Raw genomic sequence first — 14,870 nt, 5'->3', positions numbered from 1 at the left:
TTTCCATTTTCAGAAAAGCTTTTCTGAGATTGTGTTTGGGGCAGAGGGAAAGATTCTTCTTAATTATTCCAAGTTCTCTCCACATGTTAGTGATACAATAAATAACCAACAGAAGAGGTGGGTTTAGGGAGAAATTCTTCAGAGCCAGTTTACTAAACCTTTCCTAAATCCAACAATCAGTGTTCTCTAGAATAAATAGGGCAAAATTCCTATTCCATTTAACATCAACCAAGTCATCAGTTAGAAGTTAAAGATGACCCAGTTTTACTAGCTTTTGCTACTTATAGAGCACAAGTTAGGTGGGACCAAGAAAACATCAACAAAATCAGTACCATAATCCCTGTTTGTTAAACAGAAACGACGTGGGTAGGATGAATATGTCTTTTGTCCATTCTCAGGATCCTGATATTGCCTGATGACAACAGAAATGTGGGCTGAAGCCTAAGCTCTTTGCCTTTTTCTCCCACAGGATATTTTTCCTTCTCTCACAGCCACCCACTATGAAAAGGAAAGCAATTGAGCCAGGACTTTCAGGGCTGGATAGACATGTTTCGATTCCTCTACATCAGTGGTAATCCACTGGGACAGTTTTGCTTCCTAGGAAACACTTGGCTATGTCTAGAGTCATTTTTGGTTGTCACAACAACCTGGGGGTGGAGAGGAAGGTCCTACTGGCGTCTACCCACAATTAGAGCCCAGAGATGCTTGCAAAATGTCCTACTGTATAAAAGACAGCCCTCCCACAACAAAGAATTACCCAGGATAGTCTGTATTAGTCTGCTTGGACTGCCATAACAAAACACCATAGACTGAGTGGCTTAAACAACAGAAACTTTCGCAGTTTGGGAGGCTAGAAATCTCATACTGAGATGCTGGCAGACTTGGTTTCTGGTGAGGATTCTCTTCCTGGCTTGTAGGTGGCCACCTTCTGGTTGTGTCCTCAAATGGACTCCTCTCTGTGCATGTGGAGGAAGAAATCTTTGGTGTCCCTTCCCCTTCTTATAAGGACATCAGCCCTATTGGCTTAAGGCTTCACCCTTATTACCTTACTTAATCTTTATGACCTCCTTATGGGCCTTCTCTCCAAAGAAAGTCACACTAGGGCTTGAACATATGAATGTTGGCAGGACATAATTCAGTCCATAACAAGGAGCAAATGTCAACAGTGCCAAGAAGAAAGCTAGGATAGCCAAAAGGGAGAAACAGCCCAAATATTCATCAGTGGATGAATGAATAAACAAAATGTATATCTATACAATGGAATAGTTTTAGCCTTAAAAAGGAATGAAGGGACTTCCCTGGTGGCACAGTGGTTAAGGGTCCGCCTGCCAGTGCAGGGGACACAGGTTTGAGCCCTGGTCCAGGAAGAGCCCACATGCTGCGGAGCAACTAAGCCCGTGCGCCACAACTACTGAAGCCCACGCACCCTAGAGCCCACCTGCCACAACTACTGAGCCCATGCACCGCAACTACTGAAGCCCACGTGCTCTAGGGCCCTCACGCTGCAACTACTAAAGCTTGCGCACCTAGAGCCCGTACTCCACAACAAGAGAAGCCACCGACCGCAATGTGAAGCCCGCGCACCGCAATGAAGAGTAGCCCCTGCTCACCACAACTAGAGAAAGCCTGCACGCAGCAATGAAGACCCAACACAGCCAAAAAATTTTTTAAAATAAATAAATAAGATAAAAATAAAATTTTAAAAAAGAAAGAAATTCTGACACACGCTAGAAAATCTATGGACCTTGAACAACATGGATGCTAACTGAAAAAAAAAAAAACAGACACAAAAGGACAAATATTGTATGATTCCTCTTAAATGAAAGGTACCTAGAATAGTCAAAGTCATAGAGACAGAAAGTGGAATAGTGATTACCAGGTGCTGATGGGGAGGGGATGATGAAGAGTTACCACTGAATAGGTATAGACTTTCAGTTTAGGAAGATAAAGTTCTGGAGATGGATAATGGTGATGGTTGCACAGCAGTGTGAACATACGTAATGCCACTGAATTGTAGACTTAAAGGTAGTTAAAATGGGGTAGGTGATGTTGGCATCAGAGTGGCATAGACATTCCTCATTTTTGTCCCTTACCCTAACCAACAGCAAAAATTTGGCATCCATCCATGGACAAATGTGCCACTGAGGGAGCTGTGGGATCCAGCACCATAGGCCAAGGGATGCAGGTGGAGTCTTGCCAACCTCTGCTCAAGTAACAGGCAGACAGACCTTGGTCCCAGCTATAGACCCTACAGTGGCCCATGAACTGGCTCCAGATTCTCTCTGCTGTGGTCTGGGAGTCCCTAGAATCAACCATGGGTGAGAAAGCCTTTGTTGAAGTCCAGCTTTCCAGATGAAAAGTTCTAGGACATGAAAGGAGCAAAAAAATACAGGTCTGGACCAATGGAGAGAGTAAGAGGAACCGCTTGACTCTACCCACATCATTCCTCCCCCAAGGCAGCCCAACCTGGTGCCAAGAGAGATCTCCTCGGCCCACAGGGGAAAGGGAAAGCATATGAGTGAGTGCCCAGCCTTCCCAGTTGTGCAGGATGCAGCCCAAGGGGCTCATTCCTCTCTTGCCCTATCCACAGTACAGAATCCTGAACTACATGACTGGAGCGCGGGAAGAGGCCGGGAGAGTGGAGATAGGATTCTGAGGGCTTTAAAGGGTTGCAAATCCTACTAGCTGCAAAGGGACTCCATCGGGAAGCCCGCCCATACGTCGCTGGGAATGTCTCACTTGTGAAGTGGCCCATCGTCACCCTCAGTGCCCCAGGTGCCTCACCCACACCACACCACCCCTTTGGGGCCAGGTCCCTTTGTGTGCTCCTGACAGCAGCAGCGAGAACAAACTTTGATGCATTGCTAGTGGACACACACAGAAAGCCAGCCTGAATCTGTGGGCTGGGGACAGACCACAGGCTTGGTGGTGCTAAAGCTTTAGCACCTCCTTTGGGAAAACGAAAGAGAAGCGGTCAGAACTTTGCAGCATCCAGAGAAGGCATAGAAGCTTAAGAATTCTGCCACAAGAGGGAGCAAAGAAGCATGGAGCATGTGTACCCATATAAGGTCTGAGAAAGCCTCAGAATCTCTAGCCTGGCCAATAGAAGGTATCTCTCTTCAGAAGGCAGTTAGTAAAGACTGGAGAAGATGACTGCTACTTCAAATGTGAAGATAGCAAGGCAAAACTCCAAGGAACATAAAAGATCAAGGTAACATCACACCACAAGAGGATCAAAATAATCTTCCAGTATCAAGACCCAAAGACACAGAGATCTTCAATTCATCCAATAAAGAATTCACATAGCTGTTTTAAAGAAACTCAGTGAGCTTCAAGGAAACACAGAAGGACAATTCAATGAAATCTGGAAAACAATATACAAATAAAATGAGAGGTTTAACAAAGAGATAGAAATCATAAAAAAGAACCAAACAGAAGTTCTGGAGCTGAAGCACACAATGAACGAAATGAAAAATGCAATAAAGGGACTTCCTTGGTGGCACAGTTGTTAAGAATCTCCCTGTGGGGGGGCAGGGGGGAATGAATTGGGAGATTGGGCTTGACATATATACACTAATATGTATAAAATAGATAACTAATAAGAACTGCTGTATAGCACAGGGAACTCCGCTGTACAATAGAAACTAACACAACATTGTGAAACAACTATACCCCAATTAAAAAAAAAAAAAGAATCCACCTACCAATGCAGGGGACACGGGTTTGACCCCTGGTCCGGGAAGATCCCACATGCCTTGGAGCAACTAAGCCCATGCGCCACAACTACTGAGACTGTGTTCTAGAGCCCACGAGCCACAACTACTGAGCCCATGTGCCACAACTACTGAAGTCTGTGCGCCTAGAGCCCAGGCTCCACACCAAGAGAAGCCACCACAATGAGAAGCCTGAGCATCACATCAAAGAGTAGCTCCCGTTCGCCGCAACTAGAGAAAGCCCGCGTGCAGCAACAAAGACCCAACACAGCCAAAAATACAAAATAAATAAATTTGTTCACAAAATGCAATAGAGAGCAACAGCAGATGGATCACATAGAAGAATCTGTGAGATAGAAGAGAGGAATTTAGAGATTATCCAGTTCGAGGAGATCAAAGAGAAAAGAATGAAGAAAGCCTATGTGGTCTATGGGTTACATCAAAAAAAAGAGAGAGAGAAACATTTTTCAAATTACTGGAGTTCCAGAAGGAAAAGTGAGGGAGAAGGAGGCAGAAAGCTTATTTGAAGAAATAATGTCTGAGAACTACAATAATTTGTTAATGAATACACAAAATAAAAAGACGTAAATTGTGACATCAAAAAGATAAAAGGGGAAAGTAGAGAGGTAGAGTTTTTGTCTGTCATTGAAGTTAAATTGTTATCAGTGTAAAAGAGATGGTTATACCTATAGGATGTTATATGTAAGCCTCATGGTAAACACAAAGCAAAAACCTACAGTAGATTCACAAAAGATAAAGAGAAGGGAATCAAAGCATACCACTATAGAAAATAATCCATTCAAAAAGGAATGCAGCAAGAAAGGGAGAAAGGAAAAAGGGAACTACCAAATGTCCAGAAAACAATTAACAAAATGGCAATAGTAAGTCCAGAGCTATCATTAATTATGTTAAATATAAATGGACTAAATTCTCCAATCAAAAGACACAGAGTGGATGAATGTATTGAAAAACAGCACAACTACATGCTGCCTACAAGAGGTTCACTTCAGCTTTGAGGACACACAAAAGATCAAAGTGAAGGGATGGAAAAAGACATTCCATGCAAGTGGAAACTAAAAGAAAGCAGGGATAGCTACACTTAAATCAGACAAGATAGACTTTAAGCCAAAAATGGTAACAAGAGACAAAGAAGTTCACTATATAATGATAAATGGGTACATAAGAGTAAAAAGTTAAATTCCTCCCTAACAATCCCATTTCCCGTAGTGGATACCTCTAACAACCATTTGCACATTCTTTAAGATTTTTTTTTCTTCACAAGATTTCTTTTTACTCATAATGTAAAAGTCTCCTGATTAATTACTTAATAATTTACCCCAAAGTCCAACTTCTAATCCTATTGGAAATGCGCCCAGCCTCTGGTACTAGCTACAGATTTGAGGACTTCATAGGATGAACTTGGGAGTGAGGGACCTCAAATCTGAAAGCCACCAAGGCCTTGATAACGCTTTCAGAGGCCTGGTTATTAGCCCACAAGACACACTCCTTCTTCCCAAGTGCTCTCCAGGGTTCTAAATGCCCAATAAACAAGTAAAATAATAAATACATATTTGACTCCACTATCGGCATCATCCCATGTCCAATCAACTACCAAGTCCTATTATTTCTTCCTTCATTCAAAAATTCTTCATTAAGAGATTATATGCCAAGTTCTATGCTAGGCTGTGGGGATACCAAGATGAATAAGACTTAGTTCCTGCTCTCATGAAGCATGTAGCTTGGAATGCAGGGAAAGACAAGTAATCAAATAAGTAAAATAGATTCAACTTTTAAATCTCGATGGTCGTTCATTCCACTCTTCTAAAGTATCAGTTGACCTCTGAGGAATGTTTAAATCAAGAATTTTCAATTTTGGTTGCACGTTAGATTCACCTAGGAAGATTATTTTTTAATATGCTATGGTGGGGCCCTGCCCGAGAGCAATTAAATAGAATCTCTGGGGCTGGGGCCCAGGCATCAGCATTTGTTAAAAATTCTCCAAGTGATTCTAACGTGTAGGCAGAGTTAAGACATCCAGCATACATTTGCAGCAACATGGATGGACCAAGAGATTATCGTACTAAATGAAGTAGGTCAGAAAGAGAAAGACAAATACCATATATCACTTACACATGGAATCTAAAATATGACACAAATGAACTTATCTATGAAACAGAAACAGTCTCACAGACATAGAGAACAATTGTGGTTGTCAAGGGAGAGGGGGAGTGGAGGAAGGATGGATTGGGAGTTGGGATTACCAGATGCAAACTATTATATATAGAATGGATAAACAACAAGATCCTACTTTATAGCACAGGGAACTATATCCAATATCCTGTGATAAACCATAATGGAAAAGAATGTAAAAAAGAATATATATATATTTTTTAATTTTTTTAACATCTTTATTGGGGTGTAATTGCTTTACAATGGTGTGTTAGTTTCTGCTTTATAACAAAGTGAATCAGTTATACATATACATATGTTCCCATATCTCTTCCCTCTTGCATCTTCCTCCCTCCCACCCTCCCTATCCCAACCCTCCAGGCGGTCACAAAGCACCAAGCTGATATCCCTCTGCTAAGAATATATATATTCTTATGGAAAAACCTGAGCGAACTTTCTGGCTAACCCTATATATATATCTGAATCACTTTGCTGTACAGCAGAAATTAACACAACATTGTAAATCAACTATACTGCAATAAAAAAATTGCGGCTTAAAGTATGTCACATCATTTGTCATGGTATATTAACAGTATGTAAAACCAAAGACAGACCAACAGCTCCCAGCTAAAAGGCGTTATCAGTGTAAAAGAAATCTATTATTTCTGAAATTTAAACCCAGTTAGTATCATGTTGGTTACTGGACAAGTAATTGCTCATGTTTCCTCTGGTTAATGAATTCCTTCTTAGCCAATAAATGAATAATTAAGTTCATTAAGTTATTGACTTAAGAAAAAATACTAATCTGAGGTGTGAAAACATCTTCCTCTGAGAAACTATATTCTTATAATGACCCAATCAAGACCCTACCTCATATCAAAGAGCAGCCACACTTGCTGGTTGTGCTGAAAGGCTTTGATCTGTGTTCCTGTATAAGAACTACTTTTTACTATCAGGTAAGTAAAGCAAACATTCCTTTCATAAAAAGAATAACTTTTTAAAAATTATTTACTCAGAAACATCCTGTGGTTTGGGAATTCCCTGGTTGTCCAGTGGTTAGGACTCGGCACTTTCACTGTTGGGGCCGGTTTGATACCTGGTGGGGGAACTAAGATCCCACAAGCCCTGAGGTGCAGCCAAAAAAAAAAAAAAAAAAAAGTTAAAGACAATTACTGGCTCATGAAAAAATTGTAAAAAAGGACAATCTCCACTGAAAATGAGATATACTAAGAAGTATATTTTAATAGTATTATTGATGTTTGCTTCCATTAAGACCAGGAATATAAAATTGTAATAAATTCTGGTTTTGGTATAAATACTTAAAATACTGTTGTGAAGTTTTCTTTTTTTAAATAGAATGTAATAACTGAGCACGACTTTTTAATATTAATATTTATTTGGTTGCACTGGGTCTTAGCTGCAGCATGCAGGCTCCTCAATTGTGGCATACAGACCCTTAGTTGCAGCATGCACGTGGGATCTAGTTCCCTGACCAGGGAGTGAAACTGTGCCCCTTGCAGTGGGAGCCTGGAGTCTTAACCACTGCACCACCAGAGAAGTCTCAATATTGTGAGTTTTGTGGGGGGTTTTAAAGTAATTTTTATTTAATTAATTAATTTATTTATGTCTCTGTTGGGTCTTCCTTGTTGCCTGTGGGCTTTCTCTCTAGTTGCAGCGAGCAGGGACTACTCTTCTTTGCGGTGCGCAGGCTTCTCATTGGGGTGGCATCTCTTGCTGCAGAGCACAGGCTCTAGGTGCCAGGGCTTCGGTAGTTGTGGCTCACAGGCTCTAGAGTGCAGGCTCAGTAGCTGTGGCGCAGGGGTTTAGTTGCTCCGCAGCATGTGAGATCTTCCTGGACCAGGGCTCGAACCCGTGTCCCCTGTATTGGAAGGCGGATTTTTAACCACTGCGTCACCAGGGAAGTCCCCCAATGTTATGAGTTTTAATACACCAATTTTTCAATATTTTTTCAACTACTTTAACACTGTAAGGAAAATACAATTCCCTGGCGGTCCAGTGGTTACGATTCCGTGCTTCCACTGCAGGGGGCACGGATTCGATCCCGCATGCCACAAGGAGCATCAAAAAAACTTTGTAAGGGGACTTCCCTGGTGGCGCAGTGGTTGGGAGTCCGCCTGCCGATGCAGGGGACACAGGTTCGTGCCTGGGTCCGGGAAGATCCCACATGCCGCGGAGCGGCTGGGCCCGTGAGCCATGGCCGCTGGGCCTGCGCGTCCGGGGCCTGTGCTCCGCGGCGGGAGAGGCCACTGCAGTGAGAGGCCCGCGTACCGCAAAAAAAAACAAAAAAAACAACTTTGTAAGGAAAACTAAAAGGGAAGAAACTGAAGACACGGGGATGGGTAGGGGAATTCACCTCTAGGCCAGCTATTAACCAGTATAAGTATGTAATAGTTCAGTCAGTAGGAGGCAAACAGATAAGATCGGAATTAAGATATCTATCAACAGACCCTAATCTAGCCAATTCTTCACCAAAACAAAGGAAAGCCTTTAACTCTGAAGGTGGCAATACCTGAGACCAAGCTGTACTCCTAGCTGAGAAGGGGAAATTCCTAGAAGAGGGTCCTTGCCTTTTGCTCTCCTTCAGGATGTCGCCCTCGTTCTGGAAGGTGGGAACGAGGGGAAAGGAATGTAGATACGTCCCCCCCCTCCCTACGGCGGGGACAACAGACGACGGTCAGGAGAGGTAAGCTCTCTACTCTCCGAGGATCCCCGAGGGAACGAACACGCGAGGGTAGCACAGGGAGGGAGCACTGCGCATGCGGAGAAGGCGGCCCCGCGGGCGACAGGGCGTATCGCGCATGCGCCAGGATCTGGAGACGCGCCCCTTTTTTTTTCCTCAGGACAGGTGAGCGGCGGCTTCTCTTTCCCGCCCTCTCGCCCCGCCTCCTGCTTGGCTCGCTCCCAAGGCGTTGCCATGGGGACCAAGCGGCCACAGCTGGCCTGTGGCGGTGCCGCCTGCCTGGTCGCTTTTGCGGACCTGGTGGCGGCGACAGTGGGAGCTCATGGAGCTTTCGGTTAACGACGTCGACAGGACCAAGAAGCGGTCGGGTCTGGGCCGTTGCAAGCATTTCTTTTGGTTGGGCGTCGCCTTCGACACGGTGGGCGCGACCGTGATGTTCACCGGGGTCTTCGCCGATCTGCTCTTCTACGACCTGTTGCTTTACCTGGGTTCCATCATCATCTTCCTCAGCCTCCTCTGGTGGGTTTTCTGGTACAGCGGTAACATCGAACTGTCTTCTGAAGAGCCCTTGAACAGGCCCTGCCACCTGCCTTCCGCCACCACGCTGGAAGTCCTGAGCCAGACCATCAGCAACCGTTTCTCTTTCAACATGGGCAGCGTTTCCAACACCTTTATGCGGATGCGGCCGCGGCGGCGGCACCGCCAGAGGTTCCTGCAAGGGAGTGCTCTGGATATGACCGTCACGGGCCAGGTCGAAAACCAGCTAGACCAGGACAAAGACGGGATGGAAGGTGCCAAGGAGAGCGGCGACGCTCAGGACTTTGGCAGCGAGGACCTCCCCAAACCTGAAGCTGTCAAAAGTTTAAAGGGAGTTTGCTCCTTGGGCCCCAATGCGGGTCCCCTAGGCACTGAGGCTAGTCTCCCAAGGTTTGTTAAAGGACCATGGACCCATCTGGTGCAGCCATTCACTCCATCTCCTCTGGACCAGCCTCTCACTCCAGCCATCCTGGCTTTTAAGAGCCTGCCCATAGTCCCCGAGGCCTCTGCTAGCCAGCCTCTGCCTATTCTGAACTCTAAGAGCCAGCCTGTAGTTTCCTTGGCCTCTTCGAGCCAGCCCCCTGCAGTTACTCTTGCCTCTGTGAGCCAGCCTGCTGCCCCCTTGGCCTCTGCTAGCCAGCCTCTACCTATTCTGACTTCTAAGAGCCAGCCTGTAGCTTCCTTGGCTTCTACTACTCAGCCTCCGGTCCTCTTTGCCTCTGAGAGCCTGCCTGCTGTCCCTTTGTCCTCTACAAGTCAGCCTCTGACCATCCTTACCTCTCAGAGCCACCTCCTGGTGCCTGTGGCTTCACAGAGCCACCCCTGGGTACCTGTGGCTTCACAGAGCCACCTCCTGGTGCCTGTGGCTTCACAGAGCCAGCTCCAGAATCTTGCTCAGGCCTGTCAAACTCAGCCACCACCTCTTCAGGCTTCCCAATCCCAGGGTCTGGCCACCCAGGTCTCTCTGCTCCAGCTGCTGCCCACCCAGTCTTTTCAGACCCAACCTGTGGACCTTCAGGTGGCCCAGGCTATCCAGGACTTTCAGGCCATGTATCACACCCAACAGACCTCCCAGAGCAGCTCTTTAGTCCAGAGGATTGGACCAAGCCAGTCTCCATCTGCCCAGGAGTTTCACAGAGAGCCAGTTGCTTTTGAGACCCCACCACCAGCAGGCCAGGAGCTAAGTCAGAACCCCCCTGACACTGCATCCCTGCTCCCTGAGTCCCCAGCTCCAGCTGCTCAAGCCCAGCAGTCAGTGCCCCCCGGCAGGGCGCCCACCCCCGTCCCGGAGAGGAGGAGTCGCTCTCTCTAGCACAGAACCAGACCCCAGCCCTCCGAGTGGCCCTAAGGCCTCCACCAAGTAAGTGACTTTGGAGGAATACCTGCAGTATTCCTTAACTGTTGCCGGGTCCATGTTCTGGTGGTTTCCTCAACCCCCTCTCTTCAAAAACATTAAGTTACTGGAGGTGAAGTGGCCTCCTCCTTCAGGGATTAGATCATTTGAACTTTGGTAGATTTTTGAAACCTAGTGCTCTGAGTGGATGAGTTGCTGTTAAGGTTTTATGGCTCTCCCAGCCTGATACTTTATTTCGACTTGGTGTGGAGAGGGTGTTAATTACCTTCCTTCAGGGCTTCTAAGGTGGGGGGACTCTGCAGTGTTTCTGAAACAAGATAATTTTAGGTGGTACAGGGACACAGCACAAATAGCAGTGAGCCTTCCAGTGGGAAAGTTATTCCCTTTTCAATTCTTTTTTCAATCTTTCTGATTATATCAAGGAGAATGCCCTTAGTTTGGGGTTAGTGATCTCTAACACCTCTGTAACACTTTGGTAGGCAACACCTGCACCCACCTAGAACTTAATACCATTTGTGTTAACAAAGTTATTTCAGTGGATAACTTCTATTCATGCCCAGTAATACTGGTTTCTCTATTTATTGATACAATAGTGATGGTTCTTTTTTGAAATCCACTTATTTAAGTAAAAAATACTTTACATGAGTCAATGTAAAGGTAAAAATTAATTGTAGAGTGAAACTTGGAAAGATTCTGAGATTTGGAAAACATTTGGTTATTTGTACTAAATCGTATGCACTTTCTATTAAATCCCAAGACCCTTTATTCTGACCTATTGGATGAATTTTGTGGTTAAAGTTATCGAGGAGGAAGTTCACTTAACTCCCAAACTCTTGGCAATTGGAATGGTAGAAAAGATCATGTGAAGGTCAAAATTGGTGACCCTGCTTCTCAGGGGGTTAAGTGCTGAGTGTCAATATCCTGGTCTTTCTCTCTAAACCTGTTGATAAGTTAGCTGGGGGGCAGGGAGGAAGAGTATGGGGGGCAGAGCAATACTTTGAAATTATGTTAATGCTCCTTGTTTAAATGCTACCAACATATTCAAGAAGGTGTTTATCCTAATTTCATATTGGTTGGTTTCATTTCCAGCGTGAGATACAACTGAATATTAGGTGGAAGTCAAACTCTTAATTTCCTTATGATTTTCTCCAATTTGCCTTTAAGAGAATGTGTAACACTCTCTAGGTATATAAACACATATATATTCTATAGATAATCATAGGGGCAAAGTATTTTAGCTCTTGATTTTGTACAATTTGGACACGTGGATTCTAAAATGAAATACATTCAGTGATTTATGTTTATCTCTTTAAAAAAATTTTTAAGAGCAAAACACTGACAAACCATAATAATTCCAGAAGTTAAAGATTATTGAAAAAGATCATTTTTTCCCATGAATTCTTTCAAGTAATTCATATGCTCGAAATAATTCTCCATGTAATTCTTAAAGGAGCACTTACTAAGTGCCAGGAATAGTGGTAAATGCATATAAACATGAAAGGATGCAGACCTTGCCATCAGAAAGCTTAGAGACCCTGTTCTCTAAAGAGGAGAAAATTTTAGACAAGGAAGGAGAAGGGGTAGGCTGGTGTCTACTGATAATTTTTAGTGGAATAATTATTTTTGACAGGAAGAGCCATGCAGTGCCTTTCAAATAATTAATTCACTGACCCGGCATTTACTGAATTTCTAGCAAGTGCCAGGCATTCCATTAGGCATTGGGGATTCAGAGAGAAGGTGCCCCTGCTCTCCAAGTGCTCACTGTTGATCAAGGCAGACAGATCTAGGAATAACTAACACAGTGGGCTGTAACATGAGTCTACTCACAGTCTTCCAGAATACAGGGTGAGGAATTTTTGAATTGGATCCTAAAGTAGGTGTCTATTGGTTGAGGAAGATGAGAAGAACATTCCATGCATGGGGGAAAATCATCAACAGAAAGGCTCAGAGGTTTAACAGTCAGTCCATGGCTTGCTGGCAACACATTTGGGAAAGGATAATCCGATGCTGGAGTCAAGAGTGCTTGGGGTTGGGTGTGAGGAAGTGGGAAACGTTTGAAAGCTTTTTAAGAAGGGTACTTGTGTTCATAATTCTACCTGTGGGCTCTGTTCTAAAGTAATGGCAGGTGGCCAATAATTAGAGAATAATTGCTAAGTTCTCTGCCAGTTAGTTCTAAGGGGAAAACAGTCCTCTTAGATGTTACAACAGTTTCTAATTAAAGTGTAGGGGACTTCCCTGGTGACGCAGTAATTAAGAATCCATCTGCCAATGCAGGGGACACGGGTTCGAGCCCCGGTCCGGGAAGATCCCATATGCCACGGAGCAACTAAGCCCATGCGCCTGTGCTCTAGAGCCCGTGAGCCACAAGTACTGAGCCCACATGCCACAACTACTGAAGCCCACACGCCTAGAGCCTGTGCTCCACAAGAGAAGCCACCGCAATGAGAAGCCCACGCACTGCAACAAAGAGTAGCCCCTGCTCGCCGCAAGTAGAGAGAGGCCGCCTGAAGAAACGAAGACCCAGCACAGCCATAAATAAATTAATTAATTAATTAAAAAATAAAGTGTAGGCTCCATGGGTATTCATCCTGGAAAACACTGTCAGGTGTTTATTTACTTGTACATAACATTTTTTTTGCTACAAAGATTGTTGCCAGGCCCTTTCCGGATTCTTGGATGTTACCACCATAGAAATGATATTGTTTCCACAAGACCCTTAGGCAAGCAGAGGTTTTTATTCAAAGAGGTAGCGTGTGCACAAAGGAGAGGGTGGAAAACTACAACAGCAAGAAAACAAAGCAAAACAAAACTTCCAGCTTCTAGAGTAGAAGGGGCAAGTTGCTTTTATAACAAAAGGGAGGGTTTGTCTCATGGATCACTGATAATTTCCAGAAATCGTCCAACTTCTTTGATCATCAGCAGGTGGCTCCATGATGGCTGTAAGGAATAGGGAGTTTCTGTGAGGGTGTAAAAATGCATGAGAATTTTCTGCAAAAAACGCACAGGAACAGATAAGGTTAGTCTCTGGGACTCAGACCCCCGGGGCGTTTGTTCTTTAGCTTACAAGGCCTGTTTTGCCCAAGGCCGTTACCCTGGTCCTTTTCCAAAATGGCTGTGCTCTTGTCTTCCTGTCTCAAGATGACGTCAGGTAGAATGACACCATTTTGTTGCATTTCTCTGTACTGATGGTAGGATAAGTACCTATCTAAAATGGAGGTTGACAAATTTTTTTCTATAAAGGCCCAGATGGTAAATATTTTAGGCTCTGTGGGCCCAAAGGCAAGATCCAGACTATTACGTGGCTGCTTATATAAGAAGAGAGTAACTACTCCCGCCCCACCCCACCCCCTTTTGCTGGGGGGTGGGCTGTATAGCGGCTTTGACTCCAGTTGCAGGGCTGGAGTCATCCACCTGACCAAGAGCAACTGGCCCGAGGCAGAGGGAGACCAGCCTGGCTGGCCAGGTTCGCAGCCAACACTGTATTTCACTCTGCCCCAGTGACACCCAGGCCCGAGGCCGTCATTCTCTCCTCTCAGAGAACCTGGCTGTCTCATCTTTGTCTGCTGGCCTGAGGACAGCTGATATGCCCAGTCCCTGACTCCCAGGTTGAGATTCCACCGTTGGATGCCTGCCATCTGCCATAATGTTCAGGCCCTGAGGAGACGGCAGGCCAGACAGGCAGGCACAGGGAGCTCTGGGGAGAGCAGGAGTGGAAACCGATCCCCGGGGTTTAGTCTTGGAGGCTCCCAGCCATAGACCACAGCAATGTAAAAGCACGGAGTGGGGAGAGGTGCTGCTGGCATCTAGTGGGTGGAGGCCAGAGGGGCTGCCAAACACCCTATAATGCTCAGGCCAGCCCCTCACAGCACAGAATTATCTCGCCCCAAACATCATGTGTGAAGTTGAGAAACCCTGATCTAGACTAATAAAAATTTGCGCTATAGTTCATTAGGCACTTAAAAAAAAACCCACTTTATTTTGATCCTCAGATGACGCATTACCTCTTAAATAGTAATGGTATCCTCTCCACTAGACCATGAGGATCTCATTCATCTTTGTTTTGTTCATCTTTGTATTCCCATTTTGTATAATTCTGAATCAACACACACATATGGGGCATTTATTAATAATAATAGCTAACATTTATTGGGTGTTCATAATACACTACCCACTGTGCTTAAGTAACTTACAGGCGTTATCTCATTCGTCACAACCATCAGAGATAAGGCACCATTATTATCTCCACTTCAAGGAAGGGAGATTTGTTATTGGAAGGTTATGTAATTCTTTTCAATGTCACATAAATGGAGGAGCTGGAATTGATGTATAATTGATGTCTAATTTGTTATAAGGTGTATATTATAAGCTTTCCTTCCAAGCGATAGTTATTAAAGAG

The 14,870-nt window shown here is 44.7% G+C and overlaps 1 protein-coding gene across 1 annotated transcript; it reads left to right on the top strand.

The window, feature by feature from the left end:
• The first annotated feature begins 8,252 nt into the window (after window positions 1-8,252).
• Window positions 8,253-10,481, top strand: LOC111163489 (uncharacterized). The gene has a single exon (XM_022552211.3). It carries the CDS (start codon window positions 8,906-8,908, stop codon window positions 10,430-10,432), a length of 1,527 nt encoding a protein of 508 aa, XP_022407919.2. The 5' UTR covers window positions 8,253-8,905; the 3' UTR covers window positions 10,433-10,481.
• Window positions 10,482-14,870: the final 4,389 nt, after the last annotated feature.

The sequence above is a fragment of the Delphinapterus leucas genome, chromosome 15 (genome assembly GCF_059928025.1).
Source record: "Delphinapterus leucas isolate spDelLeu-1000000601 "Yukka" chromosome 15, BTC_Dleu_Yukka2, whole genome shotgun sequence".
Classification (NCBI taxonomy): domain Eukaryota; kingdom Metazoa; phylum Chordata; class Mammalia; order Artiodactyla; family Monodontidae; genus Delphinapterus; species Delphinapterus leucas.
This window is presented reverse-complemented; position numbering and strand designations above follow the sequence as displayed.